Source organism: Manacus vitellinus, unplaced genomic scaffold (genome assembly GCF_001715985.3).
Source record: "Manacus vitellinus isolate BGI_N305 unplaced genomic scaffold, ASM171598v3 scaffold_31_pilon, whole genome shotgun sequence".
Taxonomy (NCBI): Eukaryota; Metazoa; Chordata; class Aves; order Passeriformes; family Pipridae; genus Manacus; species Manacus vitellinus.
Window position 1 is genome coordinate 7,928,047 of NW_021940379.1, and position 22,690 is coordinate 7,950,736.

At 38.7% G+C, this 22,690-nt stretch overlaps 1 protein-coding gene across 1 annotated transcript; it reads left to right on the plus strand.

The window, feature by feature from the left end:
- Positions 1–22: 22 nt before the first annotated feature.
- On the plus strand, positions 23–21,798 carry CHFR (checkpoint with forkhead and ring finger domains). The gene is made up of 17 exons (XM_018076401.2): positions 23–178; positions 2,249–2,348; positions 7,452–7,561; positions 9,088–9,147; positions 9,301–9,513; positions 9,999–10,214; positions 10,511–10,667; positions 10,896–11,050; positions 11,560–11,722; positions 12,601–12,743; positions 13,092–13,211; positions 13,523–13,606; positions 14,322–14,392; positions 15,289–15,376; positions 15,552–15,659; positions 16,750–16,822; positions 18,999–21,798. Exons 1-17 carry the CDS (start codon positions 46–48, stop codon positions 19,039–19,041), a joined length of 2,037 nt encoding a protein of 678 aa, XP_017931890.1. The 5' UTR covers positions 23–45; the 3' UTR covers positions 19,042–21,798.
- The last annotated feature ends 892 nt before the right edge of the window (positions 21,799–22,690 follow it).

Sequence of the window (22,690 nt, forward strand, 5' to 3'; positions counted from 1 at the left end):
GGCGTGGGTTGGCTTTGTTTGTGTTTTTGTCAGATGTGAATCCAAATGGAGCGGTCGGAAGGAGGCGAGCAGAGCCAGCAGCCGCAGCCCTGGGGGAAGCTGACCCGGCTGGGCGCTGAGGGGGCAGAGCCGCACGTCCTGCTGCTGAAAAGGGAATGGACCATCGGGAGGAAGAAAGGTGGGACAGGGAAGAGAGGTGTTCGGGGGACAGCAGGGATACCCCCTCCTGCCCTTTAAAACACAGGAAGGTGCTCTGAAACTAGCTGGGTTTGGTGCTTTCAGCTCTTGGAGGTGCTTGCCAGGCCATCCCATATTCCTAATTTACTTCTTGGTTGTGTGAAGTAGTTTTTCTTGGTTATGTGAAGAAGTAGTTTCATGCCGACCTTTCCTTTTTCACTAGCTTGGGACACTGGTACGTTTAAAGTGAATACGCCTTTTAGCTTGGCTGGCTGTGGCTCTTTGTACAAATAAGGAAGAATGGTTGTTGATTCAGGAGAGTTTCTGTGCACCAGCCCTGTTTACGTTCTCATTTCGTTTCTGTGGTTAAAATAAGTTGGAACTGCCATGCAAAATGCTTCTGCTTCACAGAAAAGAAAACACCCACATAAAAGCCCTTAATTCTTCTGGCCATATAAAGGCTGCCAGCAAGTACTGAAAGTTTCTGTGAGAGTGGATTTGAAAGCTTTATTCCCAGAGTCTAAGCCTTTTACTGTGTGCCTTTATTTTAAAGGATTTCGTGTTTACTGTATATGAAACAATCATTGAAGTGTTTTAAGTTTTTTACTCTGCCCTGACTGGAGTAATTTTCTTTTTCCTGTTTATCAGTTCAAGCAATTTGGCTGATCAGTCACATCCTGTAAATAGTCTTGAACAAACACCTGATGCTACAACTCTGTTAGAAGTTCAGATAGTGTATTGTAAGAAAAACATTTTACCGATTTCCATTTGGTGATAGATATTGAGATTGCTTATCGTTAAACCGTTGGTAAATTCTTCAAATTGATGTCTAGTTGAGAGTGATCTTGCAGAAAAAAGAAGATTAATTTTTGCATTTTCTTTTGCTTTTGTAACTATTAGCTAATGTATTCATAAAATGAATGGTTACAAATTTTGGGTCATAAGTTCTGCTTATAAAATCTTTAGGAGCATTGGAATTGCTTGTTCAGAGCATTTTGTCCTTCTGCTGCCACGTGACAGTCTAACTCTGTAAAATAGAATGGAAATGGTGGCATGCTCCTGAATCAGATTTAATCTGCTTGCTTTCAGTGGGTTTCCCAGCATCACAAGTTGTGTGGGAACAGTAGTTGTTGCTTCTTCCTTGAACAGTATGAGTAGACTGGTGATGAACCATTCCTTGCACGTGTAGTGGCTGCTGCTTCCTTTCTGGACACGTTTGGGAAGGCTGAGATCAGTGCACCCACAGTGTGAATAGGTGGAAGGGAACCATGGTTGTTAATTGTAATTCTTGTGTAAGCAAGTGCTTTGAGTAATTTGTGAGAGAGATCAGTGGGAAAATTGAGTGTTGCCTTGAACATTCAGCATTAAAGTGAAGTAAAAAGACAAGATCTGGTCAGAGCCCTGGAGTTGTAGGTAGGAAGGTTTATATCACATCAACATTGTCATGACTCTTCTGTGTATCTGTAAATCTTGGCCCTGGATTTGAGATTCTTTTCAGCTTTATTAACATAATAGTGTTGTCAACAGCAATGAGGAAAATTTTCCTATTTAAACACAAACAAAAAAAAAAGGCTGTAAGATAAGAAAGTGATACTTTTCTGTTTATCAGTTCTTGGTTCCTACTACTCCCCCCAGTATACCAGAATGAAACAGAAGTTAAATCCAATGAAACAGTATCACAATGATGTGAGAAAAGAGCTGGGTGCTCTGTGATGTGTGCCTTTAGGATTTGGATTGAACACTTCCAATGTTTGTGAGTTTATTTCTGTACAAGTCTAGAAAGAGTTATTATAATTTGTTTTCTACCTGTGAGGGCTGCATCTGGGGGGGGGAAGGGAACTGATACTCTTCAGAAGTTTGAAATAAGTATATCAGCACATGGGTCTATCTCACCACTTGTATTCCTGTATCACACAGTGGACTGTGTTGCTGTCTATGTGACAGTAGAAGTTTTGAACTATTGCAGATGTACATGAGTCAGTTTGTGTTGCATTTATAGCCATGTAGAATGCTGATCTGACTGCGTAATGTGTATTTTTAAGCACACTGGAAAATCTCCTTTCTTTTTAAGGTTGTGACTTATCTTTCCCCGGCAACAAGTTGGTGTCTGGAGATCACTGTAAAATCATAGTGGATGAAGAATCTGGTCGAGTGTCATTGGAAGATACAAGGTTGGTTCTTCTGTGAGCTTCTAATCTTGTCTTCCTTTTAGTCTGTGAAGAAAAATCTTGTTTGTTGCTTGAAGCATCAATAGCTGGCCTTGCTCATATTTATCAAGACCTTTCTGGTACCAGGTGACCCAAAACTAGATGTGATATTTAGATGTTGAGTAATGAATTCCAAGTAAAGGGGAATAATAACCACTTTGCTGGAGTTTCAGACTGCACTCCTGTTAATCCAGCCCAGTGTGCTGTAGGCCTTCACCCCTGCCAGGGCAGGCTGCTGACTTAAGCCTAGGCAGAAGTCCAGGGGGTGAGATTTTGTGCTTAGTCATAAGATCCACCAGGAGCCCTCTCTGGGCAGTCTCTAACCTGCATGTGGTTATTCTGTCCCAGGTGCAGGACTTGGAGTTTGTCTGTGTGGAATGTGGAATGCCATGACATTCCCATCTGCCCATTCCTCTGGCCAAATTGCCCCTGGGGGCAACCCAGCCCTGCCCCTGCTTTCTTGTCATCCACAAACTTGATGAGGGTGTATTTCCTCTCCTCTTCAAGGTTGTAGCTATAGGTATGTCCAGGATATCCTGGATAGATTCCTGGAGGGATTATACTCCAAGAAGCTGTGGGACAGAATGCTAAATTTTTGGGAAAAATAGAAGGCCTAGCTGGGATATCTAGGAAATGGTTTATAATTGTCATTCTCCAATACAATCCTAAATTTCAAGATGTTTCAAGCGACAAATCAAGCCATATTGGCTATCATGACAATCTAAGAGTGTAAATATAAATCTAAGCTTGAGAAACTGTCCGTGGTAGAATTGGTTTAGACCAACAGTAGAATAAAACAAGCTAAATAACTTGTGCATAATGCAGAAACATTCCTGCCTACTTTTTTTTTTCCCCCTACCCACCCTCCCCGAGGCAGAAAGTGCAGCTAGTAGAAAACTAACAAAGCCAAATTAAAGTTAATTTTCTGTGGTATATTCATGAAAAGGTGAGGCTTGTTACCAGGTAGTGTAGCAGAAGGGCTGCACCCATGGAGTACTGGTGCCAGGGAGCTGCTGGTGCCTGGCACACCTCTGTACATCCAACAAAGAGGAGTAAGATCCTGTGTTCTGCCTCCTGTGAGTTGGTGTGAAGTGTGGCTGCCATTTGCTGAATCGAGAAACCAAACCTGCACAAGACTCTTCTGGGTCTTGCAATGTTTGTGCCAAATATCAGATGAGTTCCAAAAAATCAAGCAGGCTGAAAGAAGATGATTTTTGAATGTTTGGGTTGGCAATACAGATGCCCAGAGTCCCAGAAAAATACTGCAATGTCAGCTTTTTCTTCTCTGAATTGGAAAACAGTTTGGAAAATTGCTGTGGTCAAACTCAGATTTTTCTGGTGAAGAGGAATGCATTGAAGGAGGCAGCGGGTGTGGGACAGTGGGACTGAGTGGACTTTGTTTCTGTACTGTAGCTAACCCAGAGAGTATCATCAGTTATATGTAGACAGGCAGCATTGGTTTTTGTCTCCCTGTTAGCATAGTGAGTTCTTGAATCTACTCTGGAAAGAATTACAATAAATTTGCAGGTGAAAGAAAGTGTGTAGAGAACTCAAAATTGTTGAGCAAATAGAAGTTTGGAAGTAACAGAAGCCAAGAGTTAGCAAATAGTACAATAATATACTCCCAGACTCGCCCTTTTTTGGGATATGTTTCTGCTTTATTTTCCAAACCATGCACTGGTTGCTTTATTCTTCTTGGAAGAAAACAAACTATACAAGCTGACCTAACACAGTGGAGGCAGCAGTTGGCTTGCCCCAAGTAAAAGCAATTGTAAGATTCTCCATTTTGAAAAAGAAATTTTGAAGGCAACTAATGTAATTTATTTTTAAAGACCTCCTCTTTTTATCTTCTAGGAATTTTTTTTAAAGATTGTAAGTAGTAAGTGATGTTTCAGAACAGGAAACTGTTTACCCAAGGCTGATACTTCGTTTCTGTGGGTAAATTGGAGGTTGATCTGCAGTCGGTGTCCTTTCTGCTACTGACTTCTTCTCACCCTATCAGTCAAAACTATTTCCATGAATGTTAAAAGAATGGAAAATTACAGTACAGACAGGATTCTGTACCTTAAAAGACTTCAAAACTCATTTAAGTTTACAGTGTGTTCAGGATAATATACATTTAAATAGCTGATAACTATTGAAACTATTAACCCAGAAGCTTTAACATAAATCACAATCTTTTCCTGGATGGGAGTAATTATTAAAAAGTAACAGACTGGCATTTTTCTTGGAAGGATACCAAGGTATTTTGCAACACATGGGTAATTCACCTACTTCAAAAGTGATCCTGTTCTGAGTGTTCACATCAATTCTGCACAGCAGTTGGGATTGGGAAGTAAAGGGAATTTATGGTTCATTAATGAAACTGTAGAGTCATCAACCACATTGGAATTGAGTCAAGGCCAGACTTTTTTTTTTCTTCCACTCTTTAGAAAAGTGACATTGGGACCTTTTGTGACATTGTTTCACAGCACAGATGATTTATATCTGATAGTGCTGTTTTTCATCTCCTCTTGAAAAATTGCACAGCCAGTTGGCCTCAATTCAATATTAATTCCTAATGAATGGCCTTCATATTTGGGATTCTCATTGTAGTTTCTACTTATTTTATGGGAACCTTAATTTGAAACATCAGAGGAATGTGCAAATGTCACAATTTATCATGTGTGTCTGGTTGAAAAATACCCACAACATTAATCTGAAATGTCACCATATCTGTTAAAAGCCCCATGCTAAAGCCTGAAACTGGAAATAAAAAGCCAATATAATTATCTGGTGCAGTTGGATAATTTTTTCCCCTTTGATTATTGGCTGAGCTATAAATACAGCTGATTCAGTCTGCTAATGTAATGAAGAAAAGCTTATGGTTTTCTGTGTTAGGTGATATCAGTTTGTTCCTACTTCATTTAGGTCTGTGGGTGCCAAGTAATTCATTAGGCAGCTCTCACTGGAGTCTGTGTAGTGCAGAACTGAAAACATTTGCCTATTTGTAGTCAGTTGGATGGTTTAGGGTGTTGTGTAGTTATTTCTGCAGCTTGCTTTGTGAAGCCAAGCCTGAGTGGTCACTAGTTGTGTGATGTTTTGGGGTTTTATTCTTTTCTTTTTCCAAGGATACCTTAGTTGAGTTATTGTCCCCCATAACCATCTTGGAACTTTGCAGTCATGACAGAGATATTTCATAAGATACATCATTGTGACATATTTCCCCTGTGCTTAGTGAAATATTTGGGCTAGGAATTGCCTGTAGAAGCTAAACCTCGGTAAGAGACAAGTCTTGTTACTTGAGTTTAGCTGTCTGATTACAAAAGAAGGTCTAGAACTCTTAGGGCATATGGGAGATTCATGCTTTGTTGTGCCTTCTGGAAAGGAGGTCAGATATGATGTTTCCTAGTTTTGTTAAAGGACCTCTGACAGGTTCTAGGGGTTGGTGTAAGCTTTGCTGCTTCTTTGGCGATTGAAGGAGGCAAAATCTTCACTTCAACATAAACTTTTTAATATGTTATCACTACCATCAATGTGAAATTAAAAATGAGTGTAGTTCCTAACAGAACTGGCTAAAATTCTTCTTTCCTCTTAATTGCTAAACTTTGGTATTCATTTAGTGATTTCTCAGCTCTGCTGGTTCTTTGCTCCTCATGTCTTTCAGGCAAGTCAACATCTATATGCCTGAGGTTAAAAGACAAGCTTAAAATAGTTTTCTTGCTTGTGGGAGAAGCTTGAAGTTTCTTTAATAGAGCAAATACCAATATGACCCAAAGATTTTTGTTTGTTTCTTGATGTTTAAAGTAGCATTTTTATTTTTTTTTTGTGATCATTTATGTTGGATTAGTTGATGCAACCAGGTAGATAGTGAAGGACAGTGGATGGTGAAAGCAATTGCAGCAGTAATGCCAAGAACTAATACCTAGGTCAGGACTTGTGGTAGTGATTCCAAAGGGCTTGCTTTCCCTTTGCTTTTTAATGTCATGATTTTGACTCTGTGTCCAAAAAAAAGTCAACAATACAAAGTTCTAGTTTTCTTTCTTTGCTTATGTTACTAAACGAGAAGAGAGTTTTCCAGTTTGCTTTTTAAAAGAAGAAACAACGAGAAGGGAAGGCACTTTATTTCTAAATAAGCATCCCTGTCTAGGGATGGGCACAGGTGGTGCCTCCAGGAGGTGGCAGCACAGGTTTGCTGTTATTTCGTGCTGCAGCTCTGCCGAGGGGGAAAAGCAGATATTTTTGTTTGGTTTATATTGCTGAGATTTTGAATGGCTGAAGTCTGAAACTGGAAAGTGCTGCAGCCCTGAAGGAGGCTTATTGCAAGCGAGCTGGAATTACTCAGTACTTGAATAACTTGGTTATAAAACATTAGTAGCTTGTGTGGACAACATCACCCACAGTAAAGGAGGTAAAGAAAATAATCGTCAATGCTCTGCATTTTCCTCTTCCCCAGTTTAATTTCTTCTACAAGTTTTTGATTTTTTTATTAGTATCAAAATAATTAATTCCAACTCATCTTTTACTATGCATAACTTTTTTCCACCTTACTGACTTCTCAGTTTTGAGTTGCAAACAGTCCAAGTAACCTCAGAATTTTAGTTTTTTCACTATTTGAAGGAAGAGGGGAGAAAAAATAATGATGCATGGCATCCCTAAGTGCACAGGAAAAGTTCCTTTGTCACAGGATGTTTTAGGAGATTCCCAGTGTTAATTGAAAAACATAGCCCAGAAATTTTTGAATAGAACTCCTATTACCCCTTAGGGTTTTATACTTAAAGGATGGAGACTATTGTACAGAAACAATCCTCTAACTATTTTGAGATGTTGGCCAAATATCAGGGGTCTTTTGTCTGCCAACTATCACCTCTTTACCAGTAGCTGAAAATGAGCTTTGAAGTTTCAGTAGCTCTGCATTTCTGTCTTTGGGAGAATTTTTTTGTTTCTGGACTTTTTTTTTTTTAATCCACTTACTTTTTGGGGGGTAGCCAATAGTTTTTCTTCTTTGAAAGTATCTAGTGTTTTCCCTTCCTTCTCCCATGTAATTACAGAAACATTTATGCTGTTATCTTTCCTTTATCTTTACAGTACTAATGGAACAGTAATTAATAAACAGAAAGTGGTTAAGAAGCAGACATACCCATTACAGACTGGAGATGTGATCTATGTTGTTTACAGAAAAAATGAACCAGAGAACAGTAAGTGAATATTTGTTAAATGGTATACTGAGTCATTTTCTTTTGAGTCATGAGAGAAAAGAAATATCAGTGTAATTAAAACAGAATTACTCAATTATAAGAGAAATAATTTGCTAATGTTTAAAAACAATTCTCTAGAGAAGAGGTCATAGATGTGCCAATTTTTACAGAGACAAGTCTGAGCAACTGTCTGAAATTGAAATGTGCCTAGAAGTAGTTTTGGTATAACTAATGCATGGAGTGGTAACTAATGAGCTTCTGATCACATGTCCAGTGCCTCTTTTAGAAGTCAAATTGCTGGGGTACTTAGTGATACTTTATATATCCCAGTGAAGCAATTTTTGGCACCAGAAGGAAAGGCTCCAAAAGCTTTTTGTTTTGTGTGTGGGTTTTGGGTGTGTTGGGTTTTTTTGTTTTAAAGAGGGAAGAGGCAAAGTAGCCAGGGGGAGGTGGGGAAAGCACTACACTGTAAGTAGAATTAGTAAACCTGGAAAAATATTCTAGATACATACATACCACTGAAATACATCCTTTCTGAAGTTGCTGTTAATTTATATATAGACATATCAGACAGATTTATGCTGTCTGATGCAAATGTTACATGAAGCAGTGCTAAGCTGTATGTTTCTGTCTGTATGGCTTGTTTATCTCACAGATCCTTTCTAAGTTGGCACCATTGCACTTGATGCTACTTAGATGAAATCACTTAGCCGATTTTCCAGGCACTTTGTAATGAACTGAATCACTGACTTCTGTGTGGGTTAACAAGTGTTTGAATTACCAAGCCTCCTGTTTTGCTTTTTCATCTTCGAAGACAGAGAAGAATTCAGATTTGAAGTGCCTATTTGGCCATTCTGAGTAGTTCTGAAGGAGACAATATTCTAACTTTTGATCAGAAAAGGGGTTGCTGCAAACTAAGAGAGTCTTTCTTGCTTGGAAGTGGTTGGAGATGCAAAAAGTAGCAAGTTAGGGGAATCTTTGGAACAATATGAAGTAAGATGGAGAAGAAAAGGATATTATGGAGTTAATTTTATTGATAGATTCTAAATTAGTTTCTGGGTAAAACTTATGGCATGTCCTAATCTGTATTTTTGAGTTCATGTATCTCACAAAGAAATGAAATAATACTGATTGAAGAAGTTGAGAATTGAGCTCAGAAATAACGAGCTTCTTCGAAGAACTTTGATTCAGTATGAGTAAAAATACAGTTTGTTCAGATACAGAGCAGATTTTAGGTTTAAGAAATGATTAAGCCTCTGGTTCCATGGCTGGCACAAGTTAAACATCAAACAAATGCTGCTCTGCCTGGTTTCCTGAGAAGAAAAGATCTTGCTGTGCTGCTCCTAATTGCCTCCTAAGTAGGAGTATTAACATGGTGCTGTTGAGGTGACCCCTCTTTTGCCTCTTCCATTGTCAGACACTTTGGGGAAGCAGCCACTAGCGAATAGAAGTTGTTTATTTGAGTTGTTTATGTGGGGGTTAGCAAATTTTTGTTTAAAGATTGTGATAAATATTATCTCTTTCAGATGTTGCTTATCTTTATGAATCCTTAAACACAAAAGGTGATGCAACTCAAGAACCAGTAGGTAAGGAAGTAATTCAAGATCCATGAAGAGGAGTTAAGCTCCAATGACTAATGTAACCCTCTTGAGAGAGTTTGATTCCTTGGAATTTTGAAGGCATGATATGGTGACTGTCACACAGATATTTTTCTTTCCTTTCCCCCCTTCCAACTGTAGAAGTTAATGTAGAAAACCAATGCCATGTGACCAAAGATACCTCAAGTACAGGAAGAAGTAATGATGAGACCCCAATTACCTCATCACAGTCATCTACTCAGTCTTGCTATGAGGAACCACAGCCATCTACTTCTACATCTAACCTCTTTAATGCTTCTTCTACCTCTCTTATTGAGTCTGCATCTGTTCAGCAGGATAATCCGTCTACATCTGGTAAGAATTTTGTCAAGTACTGAAAGTTTGATATCCCATCAACTGTTGCTCCAGTTTTGAATTTTAATAGAATGATCTATTACTCCTCTCTTGGTCTTTAGCATTTGCTTTGTAAAGTTCCAGTGAAAATACCAGGTGGATAAGTGCATTTTAACTTTCTCTCTATGAGCAGGCAGGGGTAAATCCTAATGGATGAGTAAAGCAATTGTGAGTCTTAAGAATAAATACTCTACAGTTTAAAGATGATTGGGGATTTTAAGTAGGGTTACACAACTAATGGGTTGTTTCTCCCCAGGTCTTGCAATTAGTCAGATTGGTTCAGAATGCATTTAGTAAGTTATGCAGACATTGCTTTTCTGCTGCCCTTTTTCCTGTTCAGATGTTTGGATTGATGCATGTGCCTCATCAGGGTTCAAGTACCTTTTGGTTTCACGTGTCCTGTATTGCTATTAAGCCATGTCCGTGTTTCTGTTGTTATTTTATAGGCTCACAATCCCCAGTTGTCACTCCTGTGCCTGCTTTCTCCATCTCAGAATCTGGGTGTGTAAGAGCACTGCACAACAAACATGAAAAGCTGGAAATGAATGTTGAAACTTCTGCAATCCCTTCAGAAATCACTGACAAAGAAGAAGCAGAATCGGATTCTCAGAGAACAAGGGAGGAGGAAGGTTTGGAACCTGCAAAGAAGAAACTAAAAGGAGGCAAGTATACTACAGTATTGTGCAACCTAACCCCCACCCCCTCCAGACTGAACTAGAAGAGCTGTCATCAGTCCTTCAGTTTGTTTCTTGCTTCTTCTGGTTTCTGGTCCAGTGAAAATAATGTCTTCAGTAGCAGAAGCTGTTGTGTGTAAAGCAAGAACCTCTAGTGGGACCATTGCCAGTGAACAGTGAATCAGTGTATATCTTTCAGGTCTTTTTTTAAGTATTTGAATAAAAATAAGTAACTTATTAAAAGCTTCAAAAACTATATCCTGTGGAATCTCCTGTCTTTGTAGATGAAGACACTTGTCCAGATCTTTCACCAGCACCTCCAAGTGAATGTATAATTAAAATTGGCTCTGAAGATGCAAAAACATCAAATGTGAAACCAGATAAGATGGAAGAAACATTAACTTGCATTATCTGCCAAGAACTGCTGCATGACTGTGTAAGGTATGTAAGAGTGACAAAAGCTGTAATCATGTGGTAATAATGCCCGAAATTCAGTGACAACTGTTTGAGGAGGTCAGGATAATGAGCATTTTCACAAGCCCTTCTGAGTCCCCTGTCCCCCACCTCATCTATATAGTCAAATCAATGCCAAACAGGTTTTTTGAGTGTTACGAATGGATCTGAAAAAATGAAATATTTATGTTTTGACTCCATTTGTTTCTTTTCCAGCTTGCAGCCCTGTATGCATACTTTTTGTGCTGCCTGCTACTCAGGGTGGATGGAAAGATCTTCCCTATGTCCAACTTGTCGTTGTCCAGTAGAACGTATTTGTAAAAATCACATATTGAACAACTTGGTTGAAGCTTATCTGATTCAGCATCCAGGCAAGTTGAACAGTGTGTGTGGCAGAATCCCTTGTGTTTCACACATGAGCTGCATAACTGATACGTGCTCACACTTGTCTGTACAATACCTGTGTGTTTTACCACTCTGCTGTTTTCTCTGACATGGTTGTAAGAAAGCAAGCATAGTTAACGTGACATAATGACTCAGGGCAAGTGATGTAATGCTATAACTGAGTATCTAAGAATTCTTCATTTTAATTTGTTGCTTAATTAAGTCCACGTTCAAGTATATTTTTCAGAACTATCTGATATCCTTCTTGTGATTAACTTCGATCATGGCCTCTTGAAAACAAAACTTAGGTTGCCTGATAGTACATTTCACTAACAGAGAGGGGAGTTTAACTAAGATCTTCTAGAACTCTGTAACACAAAACTAAGTTTTATGGAAACGGAAACACAGTAAACAGAGCTGTGTTAACAAAGTAGGGTGCAGGTAAAGGATGTGAGGTGGTGTTTTTGTTGAAATGTGGGTTTGGTTCTGGTGCCAGATAAGTGTCGCAACGAGGACGATGTTCGCAGCATGGACGCGAGAAACAAAATCACTCAAGACATGTTGCAGCCCAAGGTGCGCAGGTCTTTTTCGGACGAGGAGGGAAGTTCTGAGGACTTATTGGAGTTGTCAGATGTAGATAGTGAATCTTCAGATATCAGGTATGTCTACTTTTAGGTTGTGTTCCAAATCAGATGTACTTATGTTTGGATAAGCCCACAGGCTGAGCTGTTATTGCTGGTAGTGTTCCTGTGTTGATTGTCAGAATGAATCTGAGTTTTTTGTTTTCAGGTAAGTTCATTCTTAGCAGTAATTATCTTGGCAGTTCTACTGGCCATCCTACTGAACCTTGAGCAGTCAAAAAAAAAAAATTAAAATTAGAACTTCCCAGAAGTTCAGCAAGATTCAGTTTGTGACCAACAGTTCTATCCTGAACTGTGCAACAGCTTCATGTGAGATACGTGAAATTACCTTTTCCACTTACAAATTGGCTGTTGCTGTAGAGAAGACAGGTTTCTGGCTAAGATCTTGTCAGGAGGTGAAGCAGTCCATGCCCTGTGAGTGCAGCTGCAATGGTTGTACTTTTTTATGTGTCTGGAATGCTGCCTTCACTGGGTGTAAGGTACTGAGGCAGCTGATGGAGATTCCCAAGTACCAAAATATCTCCTCCTTATTTCCAGCAGCAAACACTTTTTGCTCAATGTCTGGAGGGGAATAGAAGAATTCTTCATGTAGATAATTATTCCAGCTTTGTACCTCTGTCTTTTGTTCATCTCACTTTTGGTCACATTGAGCCCTTTTTTTTTCACCCCCCTCGTTTTTAAAACTGCTACTATAAACCCTCAAATTCTTATCTGTCCAACTGCAGCAGTCTTCACAGCTGTGAGGTACTGAGTTATGTAAACTTCCATCTGTTACTGAATGAGGAAGTTCCAAATTTAAACTTTAAGAGTCTGACCAACCTTGTCTAGAATACAGATGTAAGTTATATTTGTGTTTGTTCAGTGTGATTTCCTATGACTTTATTTTATTCTTTCAGCCAACCATATATAGTGTGCAGACAGTGCCCAGGGTATCGAAGACACTCTGTTCCAACTGTGCCTGGCACAGGCCAGGAGACAGAGGCAGGAGGAATGCAGGCACTGGGGGATGCACCATCAACATCTGCCAACTTCCCTGCAGGTCAGTGTCATGGCATCATCCCAGGAGTGTGGGACTGAAACACTACAACTCATATGTTACAGAATCACAGAATGGTTTGGGTTGGAAGGGAGCCTGAAAGATTGTCTCCAACTCCCCTGAACTGAGCAATGAGCTGTGTTATAACCCTGTGCTAAGTTATGAACTAATCAAGGTCACTCTCGTGGTACTGAGAGTAACACCATCACACCAGTGTCTTTGCAAATATCATGACATTTGACTCTAGTTTTGAGATTTTTATGTTGTTCATATTCACTAAGACTTTTAGTCCAGATTGCAGTTGTGTACCTTGTTCAGTCTACCTTTTTGTTCCCTTTTGAACCCGTCTAGCTGTCCAGGAATATGTGTGTCCTGCTCAAGGAAGTCATGTAATATGCACCTGCTGCTTCCAGCCCATGCCTGACCGCAGAGCAGAGCGGGAGCAGAATCCTCATGTTGCTCCTCAGCAATGTGTGTACATTTTTCATCTTATTGTTTTAAATCTTGGCTGCAGAACTAACTCTCTCCTTACTTTTTATTAAATTTACTTTGAAGACTGTTTTTTAGATGAGTATTCTATATCTGAACTCTTGTAGAGACAGAGTAAAAGAATCTTGTTTTGTAGAATTTTATTCCTCTATGGAATGTATTTTAAATGAGAAAGTTGTACCTTTTTTAGGCCAAGTTTATCAGGGCTCTGTTGTTATTGATTTATAAGAAAAGTAACTGTTGAGTTTTGTTGTGTGGAGGTCCTTACAGGGATTTTCTTTGTTATTTTACAGGTACAGTTTGTCTGCAACCCTTCTGTCACTTGTACTGGGGCTGCACTCGGATGGCATGTTTTGGCTGTTTGGCACCATTCTGTGGTATTGTGGAATAATCTGTTTCTTATGAGCCTGCTCACTTTGCAATAATGTCTGTCTGTCTTGAATTTTAGGTAATTTAAGAAATATACATTTATTTGTAGCACAGTCATGCAAAAAGAAACAAGAGCTGTGTCCTCACAGCACAAACACAAAAAATTCAAGTGGTATGTGTCCTAACTCAGAGGGTTTAACTTTGTGTCTTCATACCAGATTTGGCTTAGAAACTACACTCATTAAGCACAATGCTTTTCCATATTAAAAATATGGTTTATTTCAACCTAGGAAGAGAATCATACAAATCAGTGCAGGAGCACTGAACATCTGATGTTAACTGGTTAGAAAAGAACCTCGCCCTCTTAAACATGCAGACTTCTAAAACTTAAGGTTTTAGACATTTTTTCCAGAACTAAATTGGAACAGCTGGAATGGTTTGGCTGCAGTTTGAGGCTAATAGAATATGCTTTAGTAGCACTGTTAATTTATGCAGCTTAGTTGTAGTGTTTGTGGACTAAAGGTGAAATTGTAAAATATCAATGTCTTATCTTTGCCAGTGGAAGTTACATATCACATGCAAATGTTGAATGTAGTCCTGTGCTTGGTGCTCACATGAGCCTGTGCACGTTATTTCAGGCAACAGAAGAACCTTCAGAAAATGTGTGAGGGCCACAGGGATGGGGGAAGAAATAGTAACTTTTCTTCTTCTTTTTCTAATTAGAAATAAATCTTGGTGATAAGTGTTTAGATGGAGTCCTAAATAACAACCACTATGAGTCAGATATCCTAAAGGTAAGTTTAAAAATCATTGTGTGTGATAATAACAAGTGTACAAGGTTTAAGATGTACTCACTGATGAAATGAAAGTTGTTGTGCTGCCCAACAGTTGCAGCTTTGTGTCACCTGCAGAACCTGATTCTAAAAGGCAGATTAAATGAGCCCCAAGTGATCAACTGGAGCAAAGTCACAGTTTGCTGTGTCTGCTTTGGAAGTATCTTGGAGTGTCTCTGTCACACCTGTCTGTGTGAGAGGGCATCAGTTAACAACAGCAAAAATCACTTCCCTGGAATCCTGGTGTTTGTTTTCTCCAATGTGTATGCCTGACAGGTTCCAAGAAGGCCAAAATTCTAGACCCGGTTCTGAATTTGAGTTTAAATGACTGGTAGACACACTGTAGCGTCCAGATATGTTTGGTTGTTATTGTTGGGGAAGCCAGTTTATAAAGTCTAAGGTGTAACATCCAAAATATTAGTTAAGAGAAAAACAATTCACTAAAAGTATGCCAGGAAAGCAAGGCTTGTTAAACATTCTGTCCCAGACAAAATTTCACGCTAAGTTGCATGGAAAAGATTTTGCTTATACCATAGCAGGGTTACCTAAGTTATGTAAGCTGTGTGAAATCTTGATTTGGGGTAAAGGAAAGTGTGACTGACATGAATCTATTTGCAAACTTCTGGAAAAAGTGGGGGTTGTTCCTGAAAAAAAAAATGTAGTAGAAGGTTTTATTGGTGGTCTGAAAGTATCTTGATAATTAAGTTAAATATATTTAATATTTACTTGTAGTCAGCATCAACCCATTTTGAAAACCTCGTTAGAACTAGATGTGGAAATATTTGAGAATAAATGGCTTGGTTACTCTTTAAGGTTGAAGGTTTTTCTAGAGTAAGCACTGAAGTTGCTCTTTTCAGGATTACCTGGCATCCAGGGGTCTGACATGGAAAAACATGTTAAATGAAAGCCTCTTAGCTCTTCAAAGAGGAGTTTTTATGTTGTCAGGTACGTACTGTGTTCAGTTTGCATGTGTGTAACTCCTTGTCTGTACATAACTCTAGTGTAATGTTACCAGGAGGTTTGGACTTCTGTGTGCATGGCAAGTGCTGTCCAGCCTCTTCAGTTCCATCTGATTTCTCAAGCCTTGCACTGACACTGTACAAACTGGTTTTGCCCCCAGATTACAGAATTACTGGGAACACAGTGCTTTGCTACTGTTGTGGCCTTCGCAGCTTCCGAGAACTCGCCTACCAGTACAGGCAGAATATTCCTGCTGCTGAACTGCCAGGTGGGGATTGTTTTGCACAGTAAGGGGGGAAAAGTCACTTCAAGTTAATTAACATCAGTTTTATGTTTGTATCCGTGTTCTCTTGGCCCTTTCATGTAGCCCAGTGCAAATCTCCTTACAGGGCTAATATCTCTTGCTGATTGCTTTACTTGTCAGCTGCTAAGCCTGTGTGTAGTTGTTGTCAGACTCCTGAATGGAACCTTTTCTTTCAGTGTGATTTCTCATCTGTAGGATAAGTGTACCTGCAGAGCGAAAAGAGGAAGTCAGTAAAATCCAGGATATAGTCAACAGGAACCAGTTGCTGTAACTGAATTTATTTTCCCATTTAAATATATAAAATGATGCACCTCTTGAACAATTCCACATTTTACCAGCTCTCAACTAGGAACAAGAATGCTTTCATTAACTAATTCTAGATCTGTTTGCATTTACAGGTTTAGTATAAAATAGCATGCAGCCAGGTGTACCTCCTTCAGACCTAAATCATTTGAAACAAAAGCTATTCCAACAGTTTGCTTTCAAGTATTATTTTGTCCATGTAGTTCCTGTTGTTAACAACAGCTTCCCTGTCTTCAGCTGTTGAGAACTCTGCTTCTGCTGCTGTGCAGAATGAGCAACAACCTGGTTTCTCCTTAATGTTGCTTTTCAGTTTAGAGAAACGACCTGCTGGACAGCTGAGTTGTAATGCATGTGAAAGTAGGGGAAAGCAACAAACTCTACCCAAATTCATAATTTTTCTCTTGTATGGAAATGTATCTAGACAAATGCCCAGTGTCTTTAACTGTCAAGTCAGTCTCTTAAACTGAATGGTGAAACTTCAGTTGACAACACCGAGAACCAAATCCTTTCATCATAAGTCTGCATGAGTTTAATATTCAAAATTAGTTTTTTGTCCCTCACAGTGTTTGCTTTGCTTTGTTCCCAGTAAGATGAACCAATATAGCTGTACAGGTGTTTTATGCCAATCCTGCCTTGTTTCTCTACAAGGCCTGCTCTGATGAGTAACCTCCATTAACAGTGGCTCAATAATATAGATCACCTCATGAATGACCTTTTTAATAAATGTAGCATTTCATTTCTCTCCCTGCAGTGACTGTCACGTCCCGTCCCGACTGCTACTGGGGGCGCAACTGTCGAACTCAGGTCAAAGCACATCATGCCATGTAAGTCACACACTGCACAGAGTGAGTTTGGGTTGTGTTTCTTTAAAAAAAAAAACAGTAACAGCAACCAAAAAAGCAACCTTTGACGTGCCAGGAATTGGGTGAGTAACAGTGTTGCAGCGTAAGGCAGAACTGGGTGAGCTTTGGGGATTTTGTTGTCATTTTTGTTTTTAGCACAGCTTTGAAATGAGCCCTTTGTGCATGTCAGAAGGGCACTGCCAGCACTTGTAAGTTGATGTAACCCATTGCTGACACTTCTTGAGTCTACTTTTGCACCCACTGGAGTGGAAGGAGTGCCTCTTTTTAGTGAAGTGCAGCTTACATTGAAGGGATAAATTGGTGGGAATAATTAGCAACAAGAGAAGCAAGAGAAGCTTGGAACATGTAACATAAACCACAGCAGGTTCCTAAGCAGTTCTTGGTTTTGGAGGAGTTTCTAGATCTTACAACCCTGAGCCAAGGAATCTGGCACGTGTTGAAAATGAAATACTGAGCCTGAAGAGAGATTAACCCTCTGCTTTTCAAGGGCACTTGGACTCTTGGTATCTGGTCACTTATGAGAAATGTTTTTCCAAAATAAATCAAGCTTCTTGATTAAAAAAAAAAAATCAAGGCCACTGGTGACCAATGCAGTTTTATTCTTATGAAAAGATGCACATGTGGATTGACAAATATTAAAGACTCTTTAAACCAAAACAAAAATTTTCTACCTAGGAGCCAACTGGTTCCAGGGAGGGTTGAAAAATCCTTCTTGCTTTATGAATAATTCTCTAAATGCTCAGTGCAATTTAAGATAGAGGAGCAATTATCCCTTATTGAGAAATTGCCCTAATGAATAGTATATTCTGCAGTATCTTTCTAATGTTGCAATGTACATACACACTTAGCATAATTCCTTTAATATTTCAGGTACTGAGGGTTGAAAATAACCAGTCTGTACATCTCAGGCAAGCAGATCATAAGACAGACTTGTAAAATATTCATCTGCAGTCTCTTACAAATTCAGAGGGTTTTACCAAATAGCTTTCAAAAATAATTTTGGATTTAAGTTGCAGATGTAATTTGAAGTACCACAGCTATCTGTAAGTTCACATTACAGGACTGTCTGTGTTCCCAGAGGAGATTCTGTTTTGAAATGTTAGAGTTAATTCAATATCAAAGTACTCACTGTGTGTCTTTGGTCATATTGTGGGGGATAATTTCATCTAGAATAGAAATGACTCAGGGTTTTTCTTTCCTTTTTTTTCTTCTCTTTTTTTTAATTTATCTTTTCTTTCAAGCATCAGCTGTTCCTAGAACTTTACTGGCTGCTGCTCTTATTTCCTAAAATCCACAAAAGCAAACAGTCTTGTCATACTACTCCTAAATACCCAGTTAAGTTTTTTTTAATTGAGCTAAACTGTTTTGCTGAGTAGTTTCGTTATGTCAGCAAGGTTTTTGTAATCTTTGATCTAATTCAGCAAGAGGGGGAAAATTCATGGTCCCCTTGACATCATCTCCTCCCCAGGTACACACACACTCAGCACCCCACTTCTGTTTCACTTGTGTGTCAGGGGACACAAAACCCCAGTCAGAGAAAAACAAAGAGTGAACAGTGAGAGGTTTTTGAGAATTGGGAATAAGTCCCTTGTACAAAAACTGTGTTATCTGTTTAATCCCTGAAGACGGGCTTGCCATTCCCATAAAACTTACATAATACAGGCTGAGAAAAACTTCTTCTTTCCAGAAGATTCTGAGCCATTGAGAGAACACATTTGTGTTGAAATGTATCCTTAGCCTGGTTAATGCCAGTTTTTAGTGACTGGTGTAATGCTGTCTGCTAAAAGTTGCTAATATCTTGCAGGGGAAAATTAACTCACCAACTCCTGTTTTAGTTGCCTTCTGGGTTTAAGTATGCAGAAGTATAGGGGAATGTTTAATAACAGGGTTTTTGTGTGCACAAGAAAACTAACAAGGGTTGGGCATGAGAGATGTTGAAAATCCTGTTACACATAACATGGTAATAGAGTACAACATAACCAGGTTCTGAAAAACAGGTATTTTAGTGTGTGAATGTTCTGCTTTAAACTGTTTGATATTTAAAATATCCTGTGAAAGATGATGACTTGCTTTTGTTGCCTGACTTCTGAGAACTTTTGTTACATTTTAATACTTGTTGTTTTTATTTTATTTTCAGGAAATTCAATCACATTTGTGAGCAAACACGATTCAAGAACTGAATACCTGTAGTCTGTAGAGGGGGGACAAAAACCTCTTACACTGCTTGTACAGTTTAAGGTTTCAGGGGATCTTCTCAGTTCCCCCATAGCAGGGAATCAATGATTTTTGCATCAGGTAGTCTGATGTGAAATTTTTAATTTGTAGAATTTTACAGCTGTACATGAATAAGGTAGATTTTTTTTTTCCCAAGATAGTCCAGCAGGCATTGCATTCCATCCTCATGACTACAGTGTCCCTGTGTCACTTCAGTGAAGAACATGAACAGAAATCACCCACACAAAACCCAGCCATATCTTGGGATGACCTAAGAATAAGGAGTGTATTTGCACTACTTGAGGAGAAACTAAGGAAAATCGTTAGACTTAAAATAGAGAAGTTTTGTAAAAGTATCTGATGGGTATTTCAAGAGCCATTAATATTTAAGAAGGAAATTGTCAGTGGATATTTGTAACTGCATTTTGTGGTAGTCTGATCTTTCATTGCTGCCCATTGCATTTGGGCTGGAAACCACATGAATGCTCATTCAAAAAAATCCATCCATTAAACAGCTGTTTCAACTTAAAGCTCCTGCCATATGTGCAGTGTTACAGTGGAAGTAGGACAGTTTCTTTTCTTAGTTTAGACATGTTGATGTTTTTATTCACATGAAATTACAAAAAGAATTGCACAAAAGTTTGAAAATCACGTTTAAAGTTGGGGTAATACTTGAAGCAGAACAGACTTCTGCTACTATTACTTCTGTATTGTTTTATATCAGAAGACCAAACAGTGCTTTTGACATAGAGCAGCCAGTAGGACACACTGGTTCCTTTTTTTGTATTTCTTTTTTGGTTTGATACCGTGTGCTAAATATGTACCTCTGCAATGCAGCTGTTCTCTAGCATGCATACACTGGTGAAAATGTAGAAAAAGCTATAATTTAAAACAGAATATAGCAGCTTTACTGGAAGGAACAATCTTACACAAAATAAGTCAGTTTGGACAAATTGTAGCAATATGGAGGCATTTCTGGATGGGGTAGAGATAGGGATGATGAAGGGGAACACTGGTGTCGCTGACATAATAAATGTAGATTTTTTTTTTTTCATGCCTTCTGCAGAGCTCATTCAGGAGATGTCCCAAGTGTCATTAAAAATAAGAAAAATCCCCCCCCTCCCCCCAAATTGATATGATCTAATCTGGTTCATCATAATCTGATTTATAATGTTGAACAAACCTCAACTGGGACCAATTTTTCCTTTTACATCACGCCTGGAAGAGTGAAGCAGAATGAGAAGAAAGCATACAAAGTTACCTCTGTAGATACCATGTTGTTTTTGAGTATGCCTTATTTTATGAGCAGCATTTATACTTGGGTGTTAAAAAGTGCACACACGATCTCTTGTGATATAACGGAGCACAAATGATGCAGCACATCGTGTCTGCTGGTTGCAGTGAATTAAACAACTATTTCCAGCAATGCACATGTTAATATGAATGCTAATTAGAATTACGTCTTTCTGTTCAGATTTTTATTTTTTAAAATAGCTGTTGCAAGGATGGGTCTGTTGACCATGCCTGTATGCTATTAAAATACACTTTGGTGTGGACTTCTTTTCCTAATCTCTGGGCATTTTCTCCTGTGAGTAGGATTGAAGTTGGATCTGGAATATTACTTGAAACTTCTTTTAACAACAACAAGTGTGTTTCTGTCTTTTAGTATTATTAACAATGTTCTGTTGCTTCTGTATTTGTATTTTATGTTTAGATTTTTTAATGGTTATTATATCTTCTCAGGACAACCATTCCCAGCTGGTTTTGATCTCATTTTCATCTCTGGCTGTGCATGTAGCAAATTGAGTGCAGTTGTGGAGATCAAGCCTTTGCACATTATATGCAGAAATGTGCTTTGCATTCCCATTCACCACTCCCACACCCCAGATGGGCTTTCAGCATAGGCTTGTCCCTGTTCTAGTGTTCAAGCCTCTTGTGCTGAAGTTTCTTTGTTGGTCCAGAGTAATGTGTCTGCAGTACAATGTACAACCTGCCTTGCACTTACTCGAGTTGTGTTTGTACAGGGGTGTTTTGTGTGACTGTAAGAAAAAAAAACTGGGGGGGAAAACCAATCAACAGAACTTGTGCTTAACATCTAAACTACCTGTGCAGTAGATGCTCTTCAGATTCCTTTTATAAACCCCTCTTCCTTTTCCCTGTCACAGGTCATTAATCTGCCTTTCTATGCATTTAGGGTTGCGGTAGTGCAATGGAATGAAGGGATTCTTTTATTTTTTTTTTTCATTTATATTGTACCAGGAAGAGATCAGAAATTAACTTGCAGATAGGGAGGGTGAATAAATCCTGATCTTTATATGCTCTTAAGTAAGTAAGAGTATCTGTCATGGGTATTACATACTCTACATTAGACCTTTTCAAATGTATGTTTACCAGGTGATAGTTAATGTGATAAATGTATGAACTATGCTTGGTGTAATTGTTTAAATACTGTAAAGGTGCAGCATATTTTTAACCTGTCTAAAGCACATCCCCACCTCCTTTATAAGAGATGTTTGGAAGCTGAGCATGAAACGTGGTAGAATAGCTGTGGAAACCGAGGTGCTTATGATAGGATTTGACATAGTGGTGAACAAGGTATATATAGTCTCTCTCTTTGAGGAAGTTCTTTTATAAAGAAGGTGGAGAGTAGTTCTTCCAGTTCTCTTTTGTGATTTATTTTTTTCCTGAACTAAGAACTTATTAATTAAAAAAAAAAAAAAAAAGTTGTCTGTTTCTGTTTCTCTTGTGTCTGTCCCCTCCCCACAGAAATGGATGTAGGCAGCACTTTGCTGATGCCTGGTCATGAGCATGTTAGTTATTTGAATGCTGGGGTTTTACAAGTGAATATCATCCCTGAACTTGTAGTTACTGAAAATTACAGGAGTTTGTGTCACATGATATTGCAAAGGGTCATCAGTTGTCTCTACAAGATTTATAATGAATAAGCAAAATTAAGATGGCTTCAAGATGCTAACAAATAAAAAGGTTTACTACTTCTTAAAAAGTAGATGCTATTTTAATTTCTTGCAACACCATGAACTCTGAAGTGACAAGCATTATACCACTGTGGACTTAACAGCAGGCTAGAGGAAATGATTGTCATATTGTGTTCATATTTGCAACCATCTAATTTGTATAAATTATAAGGTTTAAAATGGCTATTGTTAATAGAACTTTTTCTGAACAGAACTTTTCCCTTGCTGAGTAAATAGGAGGACTTGTCTGCACCCTGTTGTATCTGAGGTGGAAGACTGATGCCAGGGTTGTTAAGCTTCAAATTGCAGTTCAGCATCCCAGGATTTTTGTGCTGCTGCCATTCCCACACTTGAAGCTGGAAACCACTTAATGTTTGTGGCTAATCTGTGTTACTGCTCTTAAACCAGCAGTCATTTGTTCTTGAGACTAAATTTAAATGAAATTCAAGTAACATAAAAGTGAGAACACTGCGTTCTGTGCACTGTGAAGTCAAGCTGATAGACCTTAAAACTGGTAGTTTTGGCTTGTCCTGCACTTCCATTGGTGGGTTTAAATGTTTTATGCTCCATTATATCAACAAATGACCTGTAACTACTTTAGTTTGAGGATGCTGCTGGTTTTGGATTGATGCTCTATTGA